We start from the raw sequence: 20055 nt of genomic DNA on the forward strand, positions 1-20055 counted from the left end.
AAACATAATGCTTTTAGTTTTGCTGACTCTCACTACCTCCAGGTGCAGGGGATGGCGATGGGGATCATATATGCCCAGTCCTGCACTAATCATCACCTGGGGGCTGGGAACATAACATTTCGAGTGATGGGGTACTAGTCTGTACACCTGTGATATGTGTTAACTTGCACAGGCATATAGCCGACAGCCTCATCATTTGGACAGGCACTGAACAATTACTAGCCGCTTCCCGCCCAAGGACATCATATGACATCCTGGACTTTCAGTGGGAATATCTGAATGATGCCTGCATCACTATAAATTCTGATAAGGACAAAATCTCTTTTTTGGATTTGTCATTTGACCTCTCCAGATGTTGATAGGGGGAGAAAATCATTGATTCTTCCTATTACAAAAAAAAACAGCTACAGTGGTGTGAAAAAGTGTTTGCCCCCTTCCTCATTTCCTGTTCCTTTGCATGTTTGTCACACTTAAGTGTTTCGGAACATCAAACCAATTTAAACAATAGTCAAGGACAACACAAGTAAACACAAAATGCAATTTGTAAATGAAGGTGTTTATTATTAAAGGTTAAAAAAAATCCAAACCATCATGGCCCTGTGTGAAAAAGTGATTGCCCCCTAAACCTAATAACTGGTTGGGCCACCCTTAGCAGCAACAACTGCAACCAAGCGTTTGCGATAACATGCAATGAGGCTTTTACAGCGTCGTGGAGGAATTTTGGCCCACTCATCTTTGCAGAATTGTCCTAATTCAGTTACATTAGAGGGTTTTCGAGCATGAACGGCCTTTTTAAGGTCATACCACAACATCTCAATAGGATTCAGGTCAGGACTTTGGCTAGGCCACTCCAAAGTCTTCATTTTGTTTTTCTTCAGCCATTCGGTGGTGGACTTGCTGGTGTGTTTAGGATCATTGTCCTGCTGCAGAACCCAAGTTCGTTTCAGCTTGAGTACACGAACAGATGGTCGGACATTCTCCTTCAGGATCTCTTGGTAGACAGCAGAATTCATAGTTCCTTTTATCACGGCAAGTCTTCCAGGTCCTGAAGCAGCAAAACAGCCCCAGACCATCACACTACCACCGCCATATTTTACTGTTGGTATAATGTTCTTTTTATGAAATGCAGTGTTCCTTCTACGCCAGATATACTTGGACACACACCTTCCAAAGAGTTCCACTTTTGTCTCATCGGTCCACAGAATGTTGTCCCAAAAGTCTTGGGGATCATCAAGATGTGTTGTGGAGAAATTGAGACGAGCTTTGATGTTCTTTTTGCTCAGCAGTGGTTTTCTCCGTGGAACTCTGCCATGCAGGCCATTTTTGCCCAGTCTTTTCCTGATGGTGGAGGCATGAACGCTGACCTTAACTGAGGCAAGTGAGGCCTGCAGTTCCTTGGACGTTGTTGTGGGGTCTTTTGTGACCTCTTGGATGAGTCGTCGCTGCGCTCTTGGGGTAATTTTGGGTGGCCGGCCACTCCTGGGAAGGTTCACCACTGTTCCATGTCTTCGCCATTTGTGGATAATGGCTCTCACTGTGGTTCGCTGGATTCCCAAAGCTTTGGAAATGGCTTTATAACCCTTTCCAGACTGATAGATCTCAATTACTTTCTTTCTCAATTGTTCCTGAATTTCTTTGGGTCTCGGCATGATGTGTAGCTTTTAAGGATCTTCTGGTGGACCTTACTGTGTCAAGCAACTCCTATTTAAGTGATGCCTTGATTGTGAACAGGTGTGGCAGTAATCAGGCCTGGGTGTGGCTATAGAAATTGAACTCAGGTGTGGACAACCACAGTTATAGTATGTTTTAACAAGGGGGGCAATCACTTTTTCACACAGGGCCATGATGGTTTGGATTTTTTTTCACCTTTAATAATAAACACCTTCATTTACAAATTGCATTTTGTGTTTACTTGTGTTGTCCTTGACTATTGTTTAAATTGGTTTGATGTTCCGAAACACTTAAGTGTGACAAACATGCAAAGGAACAGGAAATGAGGAAGGGGGCAAACACTTTTTCACACCACTGTACATAGAGTATACTACATGCTATTATTACTCAGCCTAATTTTCTGATCAAGTCATTTCAATATAGTCAATATCTTAGGCTAGGTACAATTTCTTCTGATAATACAGATGTTAGATCAGAAGCCTCATACCAGATTCAGACAGAGAAAATATAGTAAAAAAATAAATAAAAATAGTTTATTAAAGTGGTTGTATACTCGAATTTTTAACTTTTACCTACAGGAAAGCCTATAATAAGGCTTACCTGTAGGTAAAAAAAATATCTCCTAAACCTGTACGGCTTAGGAGATATTCCCCTCGGTATGCGCCGCTGACTGCAGCGGCGCATGCGCACAAGGGGATTCTCTGCGTGAAAATCCGGCAGTGGCCGGCGGCCGGAATGAAATCTCCCACGCGCCGGAGCCGCGATACCCGGAAGAAACGCTGAGGGAGCATGTCAGCTCCCTCGGCGTGGATCGGGCCAGATGTCGGGGCCTCGCTCTAAGGTAAGTATTTCATAATGAGCTAGTATGCGGTGCATACTAGCTCATTATGCCTTTTGCTTTGCAGGTTTAAAAAAAAATAAAAAAAATTGCGGGTTTACTACCGCTTTAAGGACCTAAAAAGAAGTCTAAGGACAACTTTAAGGTCGCAATACATGGCTTGAATCATGTCTAATTCCTGCTGAAGCAGCCAAAAATTAAGCCATGGGTGGCCCTGTCAAAAATGGGTTAAACAAGTGAAATCTATATGTGTATGGCTTGCCATACACAAGGGTAACCAGCTAGTAAACCAGAACACTACATCTATCATAATTATTACTGGATATAGTCAACATATCAATATCATACAAAGCTTGTCTAAACAATGTTATCTCTTAAATTACCAATACTGGGTCAAATTCTTAAAAAACTTCCTGACATTACATTTAGGTGGGCTAAACCTTTGAAATATTCACAGGTACATAATCATTATAAGACTTAATAAGTGTGTTAATACATGTCCAGTGAGGGGTAACTTTAGGTGTAAGACATGTAATCAGTCTCTACATCCAAACAATTAAAGCTTCCAAATGGGGACCTTTACTTTTGTAAGTATTTTGTGAACTGCTCTAAGATGGGAATGGTCTACCTAATGTTTTGTCAATGTGCTGCCTGTTATGTAGTCAAAACCAAAGAGGAAGAATATATGATCACATTCAAGGTCTTAAAGATGGAGATTTAGACTCATCAGTGGCACACCACTTTGCTTATCATCATCGATATGATCCTGCTGGGTCCAGATTCTTAGGAATTGACCATATCTCTATGCCAGAAAAGATGAGATACTAATAAATTGTTGTTACAGATTAAAAAGCCATGGAATATCCTGGCCCCAGTTAAAAAAAATGTTTTGGCCCTATATATTGTGTCCCTGTTTTGTTATAGATATATTGTGTTTGTTTATGATTATGTGTTTATCTGGATTCCAATATTTGTGTGCTACTGATTTCCCCCATTTTCAGTATCCCTCTAAGGGGCATTAGACTTGCTAGTAGGAGGAGGTACAGATCTGCACTCAACTTTCACTTCACTTCAGCCTGTGACTTCATCATATCATTTACAACATAGGATGGAAGGGAAGAGAGCAAGCATGTCATTTTCTCCCCTTGCAACAGTGAACAGACCTTAGTCCACCTTTAGGACTTAGGATGCTGAATGTAAGACAATTTTGGGAAAGGTGCCTGTGCGAAGCATCCCTGGGCATTTTTACAACATAGAGACCCTTCCGTTTTACTGTCCTCTTGTGCTCTAGGAGAGGCTAATTATCATTCTTATCTCTTCTTCATAGCCATTCCTTAGACCTAACACCGCTACCCCATAGGGAATTTTTTTGATATATATTATATATATATATATATATATATATATATATATATATATATATATATGGTTAAGGTGCTCTGGATATAATATAATCAACATAACCAAACATAGAAGGTCTGTATTTATTGCTTTTTTATTGATCTGGGCATGACTTGATATATTGTAGACAGTATGTATGTTGTTTACATTATATATTTGTTTCTTTAAATAATATCTTGATCCTCTGAATTGTATATGCCCTCTTGAAAAAGTAGACTTTCTTCCAAACAAAAGTGATGAAAAAAATCTGCATGTGCAAGAGTTTATGTTATGTACACAATAATTGGGCAGGGGATCAATGTATGACCTTAACCAACATAAATGCTTACCATTCTGTTTTGTTTTTGTATAATTCACAGTGGCATATGGTAAAAAGTGTGAAACACTCTCTCTGACTTTGTTCCCTTTTCCATTCGTTAAAATCATATAGGTTATTATTTTATATTTGTTTTTTTTCAAAAAAAAGAGGTGCTTCTCTACTTTCCTACACAATTAACTGTAACTTTTAACATTAGTTTTGAGCCCTGTGCTTCTATTGCCTTTTTTACGTATTAGACTTTTGTCCCCATTACATTTTCTTTCCCTTTCAGCCAATGAATGATTTTTTTTGTGCTCGTACATTTTGTTTCTCTTTACATACAATGTATTCTTCTTTACATACAAACAATACTATTCTATTGCATCATTCACAACACACCAACTGAAAATTGTTCTTCCCAAGCTATTATTATAAAATGCCTAACTTGGTGGAAAAAAGATAAGCAGCTTTAACATGTCTCCATTTATTACAGGTATTTATCCAACACATCGTTCTCTGGACAAACAGGACGTATCTATGTAACAGACAATAATTTTGTCCACACTGATCACCACTACAAGATTTGGAGCCTTGTGCGCGATTCTGTAGGGCATCCAACATGGGTTACTGTGGGAGGCTGGCATGAAGGTAAAATAGAAGTGGAAGAAGGTTTGTGGCAGAATCGAATTAAAAAACATGAACCGGCATCAGTAGTGACTCCACGTACCAAAATCAGAGTGGTTACTCTGGTGGAACATCCTTTTGTTTTCACACGAGAGGTTGATGCTGATGGCAGTTGCCCAGCTGGCCAAATGTGTTTGGATCCTCGGACTAATAACTCTGCCTTTTTAGATTTGCTATTTCAAGAACTTAACTCACCAAATGGCTCTGTACCATTGGAATACAAAACATGTTGTTATGGTTACTGCATTGACTTATTAGAAAAATTATCTGAAGATCTTGGGTTCGATTTTGAACTGTATATTGTTGGAGATGGAAAGTATGGTGCACGAAAGGGGGATCTCTGGACAGGATTAGTTGGGGACTTGTTGAGTGGAGCAGCCCACATGGCTGTCACCTCCTTTAGCATTAACTCAGCTCGAAGTACTGTAATTGACTTCACCAGCCCTTTTTACTCAACGAGTCTTGGTATCCTGGTAAGAATGCGAGACACTGCTTCTCCTATTGGAGCCTTTATGTGGCCCTTACACTGGTCCATGTGGTTGGGTATATTTGTGGCTTTGCATATTACAGCATTGTTTCTCACATTCTATGAATGGAAAAGTCCTTTTGGCATGACCCCACATGGACGCAACCGTGTGAAGATCTTCTCTTATTCTTCTGCCCTTAACTTATGTTATGCTATTCTCTTTGGGAGAACAGTCTCAAGTAAAACACCCAAATGTTGCACAGGCAGAGTTCTTATGAACCTTTGGGCTATTTTCTGCCTACTTGTCTTGTCAAGTTACACTGCAAACCTTGCTGCAGTCATGGTAGGAGAGAAGACCTTTGAGGTTTTGACTGGAATCCATGATCCAAAGGTAAGTAGCCTATATGTACTATAAGAAATAATGTTATATACAATATGTGTATGTGTATTTCAGGGCTAATAATGCCTACTTCTTATTAGGACATGTAAAATCCTCATTTAACTAGCTTTACGACTAACAGATATCTCTAAAGCCTTGTACACACGATCAGAGAATCCGTTGGAATGTGTCCTATCGGACCGTGTTGTCGGATAATCCGACTGTGTGTGGTATGCATCAGAATGTTTCCGTCGGAATATCCGTCTGACCCAAATTTCCAACTTGTTGGAAATATTTCCCGACCAACTGGTTCGATCGGACATACTCCGATCATGTGTAGAGAACTTTGATCGGACCAAGTGCCACGCATGCTCAGATCAAATTCCTACATAAAAGCTATTGGCTACTAGCCTAAATGTAGTCCCATCGTAACGAAATTACATCATCACGTTCTGAAAGATCTGATTTTTTGACAACTTAGTAGGACCGTGTGTATGCAAAAGTTTCGGACAAGATCCGACGGACAAAATCCGACAGGCAAAATCCGACGGATTTGGTTGTCGAAATCTCCGACCGTGTGTACAGGGTCTAAGATCTGCTCTTTCTCATTATGATAATTTTTGCCATGTATTTTCAAGAGAGGGTAGATTATTCTTCCTGAAGATCTCTCATTCTCCAGCCACGGCGATAAAAGTTGTATAATCTTGCAGGTTGTCTTAGATTCAACGTTTATTGCTTTTTAGAATTCAATATGGTGTATTAATCTAAAATTCATGGTATCTGGTGTGAACCTAGATTGAAGCTGGGACCTTGAGGGAAAGTCAGTCTAATGCCGTGTACACACGATCAAACAATCCGGTGGAAAAGTCTGCGAGTGTGTGCTCTCCGGCTGACTTTTTTTACCCAAAAGTCCAGCGGACTAAGAAAGTAGTTTTGCACCAAAATATGTCCACCGGACTTGAATATGGCCATGTGTGTGCTAGTCCGCCGTACTTTGATATGAACAGCCTTTTCCCGCACGGAGAAAAGTCAATTTATTTTGAGTGTCGCTGGCCCCGTCACCTGGTATGGATTTAAAGGGGAAGCCCTACGCCGAAAAAACAGCGCGGGGGTCACCCCCAGGTCCATATCAGACCCTTATCCGAGCACGCTACCCAGCCGGTCAGGAAAGGGGGTGGGGATGAGCGAGCGCCCCCCCTGAGCTGTACCAGGCCATGTGCCCTCAACATGGGGGGTGCTTTGGGGAAGGGGGGGCCACACGCCCCCCCACCCCAAAGCACCTTGTCCCCATGTTGATGAGGACAAGGGCCTCTTCCCGACAACCCTGGCCGTTGGTTGTCGGGGTCTGCGGGTGGGGGGCTTATCGGAATCCGGGAGCCCCCTTTAATAAGGGGACCCCCGGATACCGGCTCCCCACCCTATGTGAATGAGTATGGGGTACAATGTACCCCTACCCATTCATCTGTGAAAAAAAATGTAAAAAAAACCCACAACACACAAGGGTTAAAAATAGTTTATTGCACAGCTCCGGGGGTCTTCTTCCGTCTTGGGGGGTCTTCTCACCGGACTCCTTCGATATCTTCTGCTAGCTCTTTTACTAGCGGAGGAGCCCTGCTTTCTTCTTCGTCGCCGCCCTCTTCTTCCGATTTCGGGGATCTTCTCCCCCTCTTTGGTTCTTCTTGCCGGGCCTCCGTGCCTTCTTCTAGCTCTTTTACAAGCGGTGGCCCGGTCTTCTATCGCCGCTGTCTTTGTTATTGCCACCTTCTGTTCTTCTCTTCTTGAGCTGTTGACTCGTCACTGTCTCTGGCCACAATAACAGGGATGCGGCGTGCGGCCACTTATATAGGGACATCACCGGGTGATGTCCCTGCCTATTATAATGTCACAGTCCCAGCATCCTCTGGTACAGCTTGGGGGGGGGGGGGGCGCTCGCTCATCGGCGTGCTCGGATAAGGGTCTGATATGGACCTGGGGGGGACCCCCACGCCATTTTTTTGGCGTAGGTCTTCCCCTTTAACTCCATACCAGGTGACGGGGCCAGCGACGCTTCCTTCACTGGTCCCGGCTACCTGGAGCCGCACTCAAAATGAACAGACTTTCCTCCGTGTGTGTGGACAAGTCTGTTAATTTCAAAAGTCCGCCTGTTTTACGCTATGGGAGGCCTCTCTATTTATGTTTTACGAGTTACCATCTGAATTGCTACCTGCCTACATGAGAATTCCCTGTGATAAGTTCCGGTCAGAATTGGTGGGGTTCGTGTGATCCATCTATATACTTAGTGAGCATTTATACACTTCCTTTCGGTAAGCGTGCATTTTTATCGGTGATCAGCACTTCTGGTTTGGGGAAGGAGGACTGCATGTTTCATCATAGTCATGGTCATAGTTAGTAAGGTTGAATAAAGACACCAGTCCATCCAGTGTGAGTGTCTACAATTGTTCCTATCCCTGTACATTGCACACTCACATCTGTCCCTACCCTCAAGGAGCACAAAAGGTCCCCATTCATATACTAGGGCCAATTTTTGGACAGAAGCCAATTAACCTACCTGCATGTCTTTGGATTGTGGGAGGAAACTGGAGTACCTAGAGGAAACCCACGCAGGCACAGGGAGAACATGCAAACTCCAGGCAGGTAGTGTCATGGTTGGTATTTGAACCAGTGACCCTTTTTACTGCTAGGTGAGAGTGCTAACTACTACACCACTGTGCCACATTTGATTGATATCAATTTAAAGGGATATTCCTCTCACTGAAAGGACTGTCTCACTTTGGGTTGTGGGTTATCGCTTCACACGTTTTTCATGTATAGATGTTTTCTATTTATTTAATTTATTCTATTTAATTTTTAGATCATTTAAAAAAAATATATATTTGTTCATATCCATTTTCCACTGGCACTTATCAATTCGTTTAGTATTTATTATTATTTTCTTATTTATTCAATATATTTATTCATCATATATTCTTTGTGTAATATACATTTATTTATTCACAGTCATTGATTAACGATTGTTTATGAAATTGTTTAATATTTATTTATTTATTTATTTATTTATTAAGCTCTATTTATGTTAATTGGAAAAGTATTCACTTATTTTCACTTAATTTATATATCAAAGAGAGGGTCTGCAGATTGTGATAACAACTGTTGTTTACACTGAGTGGAGTGGGAGTGTTTAGGTAGCGCAGCCATATACATTTTTTTGCGTATTGATCTTTTGGATGTGTATCACATCTTGGTAGCTGCAGCTTTAGTTGTGTGGTGTAACATTCTTTTTTAAATTAGGAGTGCAGTAATTTTTTATTTCTTTAGTAAATTAAACATTAATGCAGAGCTCTTAGTAATGCTGGATGGTATATGTGTGTGCACATGGGCTGGGGACTAAGTGGATTTTGATATTCTTTTTTTTTCCTTTTTCAAATATTTTATTGAATATAATGCAATAAAAAGAGTCATACAATAGATTTATAGTTAAGTAGAATGTATAAAAGTGTGAAATGATGCTTCTCAGTATATTAACAGGAATTGAATACTATAATAACAGTCATGTAATTTGGGATATATTAGTTTAACACATTTTAGCTAAAGATAAACATATATAAAGTTTAATAACTGGATTAGATACATAGTAAAAATTGTAGTTTCAAAGTTTAGGGTTGGAGGAGATTTGTTATAATATAGGGTAAAAGAAAGGTTTGTTACCAGGAAGGTATAGAGAGGTAAGTAGATAATTCAGGGCCAAGATCCAACCATGTGGCTTGGTTATTCCCTGAATAAAAGATACTTAATTAAACCATCCCTAAAATCTCCTCTATAGTAATAACATTAGGAAATATATAACTCATTAATTTAGCTTTTTACATCTATATATAGTAAAAGGAGAGGGTGTGGGGAAAGCAAGGGTGGGGGAAGCATATATAAGGGTTGTGGAGGGAGGAGACCACTCCGAAAGAAAATGGTATGTTAATAAATTCTACATGTAACATAGGGGGTAAGATATATGTTTGATTAGTTGTTTCATGAGAATATAAGAGATTGGTCTAGACCATGTGGTAAGTAGTGTTCAATCCAAGGAAGCCATAATGATTCGAACATGGGAACTTTATCTAGTACGGTTGCCTCTATTTTAGCATGAATCATGGCTTGCGTTACTCTATGTTTGAATGATACCATGCATAAAGTGGGTGTTTTCCAGGCTTTTGCAATATTTTGTTTGGCAGCCGTGGTTATCGATAATAGAAGTTTAAATTGGTGGTGAGTTAAAGTTTGAGGTTAATTATTCAGGAGTGCTATCGGATTTTGATATTCTTATGATTCACATTAGAAGTCTGGTCATCTCTTTCCAAGGTTATCAATCATATAGATAAGGCAAGACCTGCAAATAAATAAATTCTCTGTGCTACAGCATGAATTTACTAAAGGACTGCCTGAACAGTTTTCAGTCTCCAGGTAATCCAGGTGATTACTTTAAATGCGAACCTTGATTTCATTTTGTGGTGTTAGAATCCTTGGTGAGCATTTATGAACTTATTTTCCTGGAGTTTCTAGTGGGTTTTCTTCTAAGGTATCCTCCACCTTTATGGAAATTGGTGAAATGGCTTCAATCCAGTGGCTGCTTTGATCTATTATTCATCATATTCATCACAAAGAGTTATATGGATTATGTTTTTCAGCCATTTCTCATCTATTCCGGTTCTCCGTGTGAGCTATAACTCACCTCATTTAGTTTTATATCCATTCTTGGCATCAACAATTCACAATTCAGAGGCGATTGTATATTCATTCCATTTGATGTTTAGCAGTCATACAGTATATGTATGGCTAATGTTGTTTTGTATTTTAAATGGTTTTAGAGGTTTTGTTTCCTGGCGGGTTCCAGGAGATAATCAAAAAACTAAAATTTGTACTACTTTTTGATTACAGTTAAAATGTTTTTCTGTTCTCTTTTTTGATTGTTTTTGTATACTTGTTGTATTTTGATTGAACTTGAAGGCAGTACTCAAAGCTCTTCCTTTTTCTTATTTTGCCATTTTGATATTTGGAGTCAGGGTCTGTGCCTTCCCTTTTCTTCCCTCTCTCTCAAGGCTCGCCTCCCTAGAAACTTCACTTTCAGCAGTGTCACAACGAGTCTTTACAAAACATGACCCTGTTGTTTCAGACACATTTTGTTTGTTCTAAATCCCCCAAGAAATGCAAAACTGTCATGGAAACCAACAATCTATTCATCGAGTAATGTAGCAATGAGGGATCACCAGGCAACATGACCCTGGTCCATTTGCAAGTTCCATCACCTACACCTTGTACTAAGCATGCAGAGTGTCTTCATAGTACATAAAGCAGTTAGTATTTATGCATTTCCTAAAATGTTCATAACAAAGAAAAAATACTATAAAAAATACAAATATTAGCAACCGTGGTTTGGCATTTTGAAGTTGTCATTTTTTCCCACAATTCTTTGCAATTTTAAGATTTTTTTTCCACAAAATTGTCATTGTAATAGGTTACAGTATTTCACCACGTTGGCCCTGCATCATATGTGATGGATCAGAACACAATAGTCTAAGTTGGTGAAGTAAACTTAGTAAAATATATACATAAAACTATTTTTCAGAAATTAAAAACTGATAATTGGCATGTGCATATGTATTCACCCCCTTTGTTATGAAGCCCATAAAAAGCTCTGGTGCAACCAATTACCTTCAGAAGTCACATAATTAGTGAAATGATGTCCACCTGTGTGCAATCTAAAGCCGCGTACACACGTAGCGGTATGTCCGACGTACTTAGTCTGGCGGACTTCCCGCCAGACTGCACGTGAGACTTTCCGAACGGGCTACTTGCCCACACACGGCACTTTTTCAGCAGACTAATACGGCGTACTAAGTCCGCCGTACTATCCACCCTACTTTTGAAATGAACGGACTCGCCCACACACGCAGAGGAAAGTCCGCTCATTTTGAGCGTGTCTCCAGGTAGGCGGGGCCCGCGAAGGAGACGTCGCTGGCCCCGCCGCCTGGTATGGACTTAAAGGGGAACCCCAACGCCGAAAAAAATCGGCGTGGGGGTCCCCCCCAAGTCCACAACAGCAACAGACCCTTGTCCGAGCACGCTACCCGGCCGGCCAGGAAAGGAGGGGCGAGCGAGCGCCCCCCCTCCTGAGCCGTACCGGGCCGCGTGCCCTCAACATGGGGGCGGCCCCCCCACCCCAAAGCACCTTGTCCCCATGTTGATGAGGACAAGGGCCGTTGGAAGTCGAGGTCTGTGGGCGGGGGGCCTATCGGAATCCGGGAGCCCCCTTTAATAAGGGGGCCCCCGGATACCGGCCCCCCACCCTATGTGAATGAGTATGGGGTACAATGTACCCCTACCCATTCACCTGTAAAATAAAAGTACAAAAAAAACACAACACACGAGATAAAATACTTTATTGCACAGCTCCGGGGGTCTTCCGTCTTCGGAGGTCTTCTCGCCGGACTCCTCCGCTATCTTCTTGTAGCTCTTTTGCTAGCGGAGGAGTCCGGCTTTCTTCCTTGCCGCCGGCCTCTTCTTCCGACTTCGGGGGTCTTGTCCCCCTCTTCGGTTCTTCTGCCGGGCCACCGGGCCTTCTTATAGCTCTTTTACAGGCGGTGGCCCGGTCTTCTGTCGCCGCCGCCGCCGCCTTCCGTTCTTCTTCTTCTTCTTCTCCAGGAGATGTTGACTCGACGATCTCTCCGGCCGCAATGCCAGGGACGCGCTGCGCTGCCACTTATATAGGGACAAGGGGCGGTGTCACATGGCTTTATGTCACATGGGTTGGTCACATGGGTTGATGTCACATGGGGACTGTGACATCGTAAGGGGGCGGGGTCACCATGTGACACCAACCCATGTGACATAAAGCCATGTGACACCGCCCCTTGTCCCTATATAAATGGCAGTGCAGCGCGTCCCTGGCATTGCGGCCGGAGAGATCGTCGAGTCAACATCTCCTGGAGAAGAAGAAGAAGAAGAAGAACGGAAGGCGGTGGCGGCGGCGACAGAAGACCGGGCCACCGCCTGTAAAAGAGCTATAAGAAGGCGGGGTGGCCCGGCAGAAGAACCGAAGAGGGGGACAAGACCCCCGAAGTCGGAAGAAGAGGCCGGCGGCGAGGAAGAAAGCCGGACTCCTCCACTAGCAAAAGAGCTACAAGAAGATAGCGGAGGAGTCCGACGAGAAGACCCCCGAAGACGGGAGACCCCCCGGAGCTGTGCAATAAAGTATTTTATCTCGTGTGTTGTGTTTTTTTTGTACTTTTATTTTACAGGTGAATGGGTAGGGGTACATTGGACCCCATACTCATTCACATAGGGTGGGTGGCCTTTAATAAGGGGGCCCCCGGATTCCGATAAGCCCCCCGCCCGCAGACCCCGACAACCAACGGCCAGGGTTGTCGGGAAGAGGCCCTTGTCCTCATCAACATGGGGACAAGGTGCTTTGGGGTGGGGGGGCCGCGCGGCCCCCCCTTCCCCAAGGCACCCCCATGTTGAGGGCACGCGGCCTGGTACGGCTCAGGAGGGGGGGCGCTCGCTCGCCCCCCCTTTCCTGGCCGGCCGGGTAGCGTGCTCGGACAAGGGTCTGTTGTGGACTTCGGGGGGAACCCCCACGCCGATTTTTTTCGGCGTTGGGGTTCCCCTTTAAGTCCATACCAGGCGGCGGGGCCAGCAACGTCTCCTTCGCGGGCCCCGTCTACCTGGAGACCCGCTCGAAATGAGCGGACTTTTCTCCGGGCGGGAAAAGTCCGCTCATTTCAAAAGTACGGCGGACTGGCATACACACGGCCGGATTGTCCGCCGAAATGCGAGTCCGGCGGGAAGATTGGTGTGCAACACGGCATTCTAAGTCCGCCGTACTTTCGGGTCAAAAAAGTATGCCGGAGGCTACACACGCTGGGATTGTTTGGCGGACTTGAGTTTGCCGGACTTTTCCACCGGATTGTTTGATCGTGTGTACGCGGCATAAGTGTCACATGATCTGTCATTACATATACACACACCTTTTTGAAAGGCCCCAGAGGCTGCAACACCTAAGCAAGCACACCACTAACCAAACACTGCCATGAAGACCAAGGAACTCTCCAAACAAGGTATGCCCTGTAAACACGGTCGGAAATTCGTATGTGTACAGGGCATAAGGGACAATGTTGTTGAGAAGCACAAGTCAGGGTTAGATTATAAAAAAAATATCCAAATCTTTGATGATCCCTAGGAGCACCATCAAATCTATCATAACCAAATTGAAAGAACATGGCACAACAGCAAACCTGCCAAGAGACAGCCGCATACCAAAACTCACGGACTGGGCAAGGAAGGCATTAATCAGAGAGGCAGCACAGAGACCTAAGGCAGGGCTTGACAAATTTGCTTTGAATCTAGGAGCCAGTTAAAAAAGTTAGGAGCCAGTTTTTTTTAGAGTGGTGTGGATTGTCAGCTCTCAGGGTAAGGCCAGTAATTTTCACCCCTATCCCTAACTCACAATGGAGCACCCAGTCAATAACTCCAATGTAATGCTGTTACATCAGGGTTATGGGCTGACCAGAAAGAGTAAGGCTGGCAACAGATGGAACTGGTTGGCTCTGGCAGGTGCCACTGGTTGGCTTAGGCAGGTGGCACTGGCAGGTCCCACTGGATTGGAACTGGCAGATGGCACTGGTTAGCACTGGCAAGTGGCAGGTGACACTGGTTCTTGGCACTGGTTTGGGACTGACAGATAGCACTGGTTGGCACGTGAAACTGACAGATGGCACTGCCAGGTGGCACTGATTGGCACTGCCAGGTGGCACTGATTGGCAGTGGCATTGGTTGGCACTGGCAGGTGACACTGGTTGGCACTGGCAGGCATTGGCAGGTGACACTGGTTTTGATCTGGCAGGTGGCACTATTGGCACTGGCAGGTGGCACTGGTTGGCACTTGCAGGTGGCGCTGACATGTGGCACTGATTGGCAGTGGCAGGTGGCACTGATTGGCAGTGGCACTGGTAGGTGGCACTGGTTGGCACTGGCAGGAATTGGCAGGTGGCACTATTGGCACTGGCAGGTGGCACTGGCAGATGGCACTGGTAGGTGGCACTGATTGGCGGTGGCACTGGTTGGTGGTGGCAGGTGGCACTGGCAGTTGGCACTGATTGGCGGTGGCAGATGGCACTGATTGGCACTGGCTGGTTTCACACTGAGCACTCAGTAACTGTGTGAAACTGACAAGTAACAGAGAGGAGAGAGGAGCTGTCAGAATTGAGCTTAATGTCGGGGGTGGGCAGGACCCGGCCGGGGTGGGTGGGACCCGGCCAGGGTGGGTGGGACCCAGCAGCTATCAAACACCAGCCAATGATTGGGCTGCTTAAGAAAAGGGGTGGGGCCACATAAACGTAGCGGCCCGCCTAGATCCCATTGGCTGGTGTTTGATAGCTGCTGGGTCCTGCCCACCCTGGCCGGGTCCCGTCCACCCGACCGGGTCCTGCCACCCCTGACATCAAGCTCAAATATGACAGATCCTTGTCTCTCCTCTCTAAGTTACTTGTCAGTTTCACACACTCAGCGGCTCTGGCAAGCATAAAGCGCCGCGCTGAGTGTGGAGAAGGGAGGACAGCGGTCAGTGTTAATGGACTGCATGTCTGGGGCATCGGGAGTTATAGTGAGTGGGCTGGTGGCAGCCTAGGCACCAGGGTGCGATTTCTGGTTGCCATGGCGACCTGGCGCCTGGGGTTTGTTGAGCCCTGACCTAAGGTAACCCTGGAGGAACTGCAGAGTTCCACAGCAGAAACTGGAGTATCTGTACATAGGATGACAATAAGCCATATGCTCCATAGAGTTGGGCTTTATGGCAGAGTGGCCAGAAGAAAGCCATTACTTTCAGCAAAAAACAACATGGCACGTTTTGATTTTGCGAAAAGGCATGTGGGGGACTCCCAAAATGTATGGAGGAAGGTGTTCTGGTCTGATGAGACTAAAATGTAACTTTTTGGTCATCAAAGAAAATGCTATGTCTGGCGTAAACCCAACACATCACCCAAAGAACACCACCCTCACAGTGAAATATGGTGGTGGCAGCATCATGCTGTGGGGATGTTTTTCAGCAGTTGGGACTGGGAAACTGGTCAGAGTTGAGGAAAAGATGGATGGTGCTAAATACAGGGATATTCTTGAGCAAAACCTGTACCATTCTATGTGTGATTTGAGGCTAGGACAGAGGTTCGCCTTCCAGCAGGACAATGACCCCAAACACACTGCTAAAGCAACACTTGAGTGGTTTAAGGGGAAACATGTAAATATGTTGGAATGGCCTAGTCAAAGTCCAGACCTCAATCCAATAGAAAATCTGTGGTCAGACTTAAAGTTTGCTGTTCACAAGCGCAAACCATCCAACTTGAAGGAGCTGGAGCAGTTTTGCAAGGAGGAATGGGCAAAAATCCTAGTGGTAAGATGTGACAAGCTCATAGAGACTTATCCAAAGCAACTTGGAGCTGTGATAGCTGCAAAAGGTGGCTCTACAAAGTATTGACTTTAGGGGATGAATAGTTATGCACATTGACTTTTTCTTTTCTTTTGTCCTATTTGTTGTTTGCTTCACAATAAAAGTAAAAATAAAACATCTTCAAAGTTGTGGACATGTTCTGTAAATTAAATTATGCAAATCCTCAAACAATATAACAAACAACAACATGTTAATTCCAGGTTGTGAGGCAACAAAACACGAAAAAATGCCAAGGGGGCAAAAATTATACCCCAAAATACATTCTACTACTCCTCCTGAGTATGTGTGGGACTTAAAGGAAACGCTCACAAAATTACCCCATTTTAGAAAGATAACACCCCAACCTGTAATCTATGAGGCATACTGAGTCTTTTGAATGGTTCAATTTTTCCAGAGGTTTTTAGAATATGTGGGGAAAAAATTACAACGCATTTTTTTTTTTTACACAAAGTTGTCCATTTATCAGATATTTCCAACACATAGCATGTACATAGCAAAACTGACTCCCCAAAATACATTCTGCTACTCCTCCTGAGTATAGCAATACCATGTGTGAGACTTTTACATAGCCTGGCCACATACAGAGGCCCAACATGCAAGGAACACCATAGCATACACATACAAAGAATTACATAGTATACATAGTTTGTAAGGTTGAATAAAGACACCAGCCCATCCAGTTCAACCTGAGTGAGTGTCTACAAATGTACCTATCCCTGTACATTGCACACTCACATTGGTCCCTACCCTCAAGGAGCCCACAATCCAAGGTCCCCATTCATATACTAGGGCCAATTTTGGACAGAGGCCAATTAACCGACCTGCATATCTTTGGAGTGTTGAGTCTGGGAGGAAACTGGAGTACCCGGAGGAAACCCACGCAGGCACAGGGAGAACATGCAAACTCCAGGCAGGGTTGTGGTTGGGATTTGAACTAGTGACCCTTTTTACTGCTAGTCGAGAGTGCTAACCACTACACAACTGTGCCACCCTAAGTGCACCCCAAAATACATTCATAGGGTAAACAAAAGATTACCTGTGGTTTAAGTAGTGCAGTTGTCCACAAGAGGATAGCACTGGTCCAGGCAGCAGGCAGGGACTTGATCAGCAACAGCAATTTTCCAGGCAGGAATACTGACCATAGTCAGTACAGGGAGCAGGCAGGGATACTGTCCATATACAGTCCAGGGTCAGTGCAGGCAGAGGTATTGTCAGAAGTGCCAAAATATTGGTCTCGGTAGTAGTCAGGAACATGGTCTAAGTGGTGTGGTCAGTTCATGCGACAGGCAGAGGCATGATGGCAAAAGTCCTACAGGCAGCAGGCAGAAGTAGGGCCTTGTTCAGGAAAGAAAGGGGACAGGGGTTGAGGCTTCTCCCATTCAAATCTCTTTCAAGCCTTAGAGTCTCCAAACCCTAATCTAGGAACGAGAAAGCAAAAATAATTGTTATCTTAATCCAGAAAAACAATTCTGGAGCCCCTCACATATGTGAGACCACTGTGTTATATATCCCACTAGTCCAGTAGCAGGGTACAAGATCAGTCCAAGAGGAAGGAAAAAAAACATGGTCAAACAGTCCAGGGTCAGTTCGAGATCTGTATGTATAGAATTGGTAGGCAGAAGCGTAGTCGAATAACAAGCCAGGGTCATTTCCGGAGCAGGCAGAGGTAGGTACAAAAGTGTCAGGCAAAGGCATGGTCGAATAACAAGCCAGGGTCAGTTCAAGAGCAAGCAGTGGCATAAGAGGTGTGAAGGTAAATGGCAGGAACTGAGGATTATGTTTACCATACTTCACTAATAATGTAGTAAAGTATGGTAATGGCAGAAACAGTCACCTATGCAGAGGCCTGGTTGTGAAGGACACTGGGGACAATAAGTGGTGTCTCTTCTAACTCTTCCTGTGGAGCATACCCAGAATGTTTCTGACATTTTTGGCCTGTTGGGAAAGTGGCGTTTTTTGGAGAGTCTGCTAATCACATTGCATCAAATGTTTTCTGGTGGGCCATTCGGGAATATAAAGGCAGTGATGATTTCCTCCTGGTAGCCAATGAAGGGTTGGGGGCTTTCGGTGGAGTTGCGGTAGATTATATAGGTGCTGTATATGGCCAAATGAAACAAATAAGTTGATACATTTTTTTTGGTTTACAAACGATTTTTTATACAAATGGTATGTTCGTCTTGTGGCATGGTAGAGTTTGAGCATTTGGTCATGGAAGTTGACCCCCCCCCATGAACAAATTGTATTCATGGATACATGTTGGCTTTTGGATTGGGCCATTCCTTCTGGGGATCTCCATGTAAGTATTATTGTGGATCGAAGACAGCATGTAGACATCCCATCTGTCCCTCCACTTCACAGCCAGAATTTCCTCATTACGCAGACTCGCCATCTCCCCTCTTCTTAACTTCTTGTTAAGGAGCCTTTGAGGAAAGACCTTCCTGTTCTTTCTTAGAGTGCCACATGCTGGAGTGTTCTTCCTGTGAAGGTTGCATAACAGGGGTAAGCTCGTATAGAACTTTTCTACATACAGGTGTTAGCTTTTCTCCAGGAATGGGTATATGAGTTCCTAAACGACTTTCCCACTTGATCCTATGTATTCTTGGCAATTAGGGGGATGCAGCTGAGTGTCCTTCCCTTCGTATACCATGAAGGCATATCCTGTGGCGGCTGGTGAAGTTTTGGGATGGGGGGCGCAAGGCCACGTCCCCTCAGATTTGCCCCCTCCCACTTCTCGCAAGCCACACCCCTTATCGAATCAACATCATATACCAGGCTGCACATTATACACAGGGCTCTACTAAAGCAGATGAATCATGGCTATCTTGTGTATAACCACATCAGGCACCTTTTCTGCAACCTGTAAATCACACATACCTGCATTCTGCAACCTGTAAATCACACATATCTGCATTCTTTAAATCGCACATAACTGCATTCTGCAACCTGTAAATTGCACATATCTGCATTCTGCAACCTGTAAATTGCCCATATACAGTATGCATTCTGCAACATGTAAATCACACATATCTGTATCCTGTAAATCACACATGTGCATTCTGTAAATCACACATATCTGCATTCTGTAAATTGCATTCTGTAAATCGCACATATCTGCAACCTGTAAGTAGCACATATCTGCATTCTGCAACCTGTAAATTGGCCATATCTGCATTCTGCAACATGTAAATTGCCCATATCTGCATTCTACAACATGTAAATCACACATATCTGCATTATGTAAATCACATTCTGTAAATCACACATCTGCATTCTGTAAATTGCACATATCTACAACCTGTAAATTGCACATATCTACAACATGCAAATCGCACATATCTACAACCTGTAAATCGCACATATCTACAACCTGTAAATTGCACATATCTACAACCTTTAAATCGCACATATCTACAACATGCAAATCGCACATATTTACAACCTGCAAATGGCATATATCTACAACCTGTAAATCACACATATCTACAACATGCAAATTGCACATATCTACAACCTGCAAATTGCACATATCTACAACCTGCAAATCGCACATATCTACAACCTGTAAATCGCACATATCTACAACATGCAAATCGCACATATCTACAACATGCAAATCGCACATATCTACAACCTGCAAATCGCACATATCTACAACCTGCAAATGGCACATATCTACAACCTGCAAATCACACATATCTACAACATGCAAATGGCATATATCTACAACCTGTAAATCACACATATCTACAACATGCAAATCGCACATATCTACAACCTGCAAATGGCATATATCTACAACCTGTGAATAGCACATATCTGCATTCTGTAA

General features: G+C 43.8%; 1 protein-coding gene across 1 annotated transcript in view; it reads left to right on the forward strand.

The window, feature by feature from the left end:
* The window catches only part of GRIN3B (glutamate ionotropic receptor NMDA type subunit 3B), a 244456-nt gene that overhangs the window by 85972 nt on the left and 138429 nt on the right, over positions 1–20055 (forward strand). The window contains exon 3 of the mRNA XM_077475656.1: positions 4702–5749. Within this exon, the coding sequence (XP_077331782.1) occupies positions 4702–5749 (1048 nt within the window). The remainder of the gene's footprint in view (positions 1–4701; positions 5750–20055) is intronic.

This window comes from Lithobates pipiens, unplaced genomic scaffold, assembly GCF_037356315.1.
Source record: "Lithobates pipiens isolate NorthernLeopardFrog02 unplaced genomic scaffold, aLitPip1_a1.2 Scaffold_13, whole genome shotgun sequence".
NCBI classification, from domain to species: domain Eukaryota; kingdom Metazoa; phylum Chordata; class Amphibia; order Anura; family Ranidae; genus Lithobates; species Lithobates pipiens.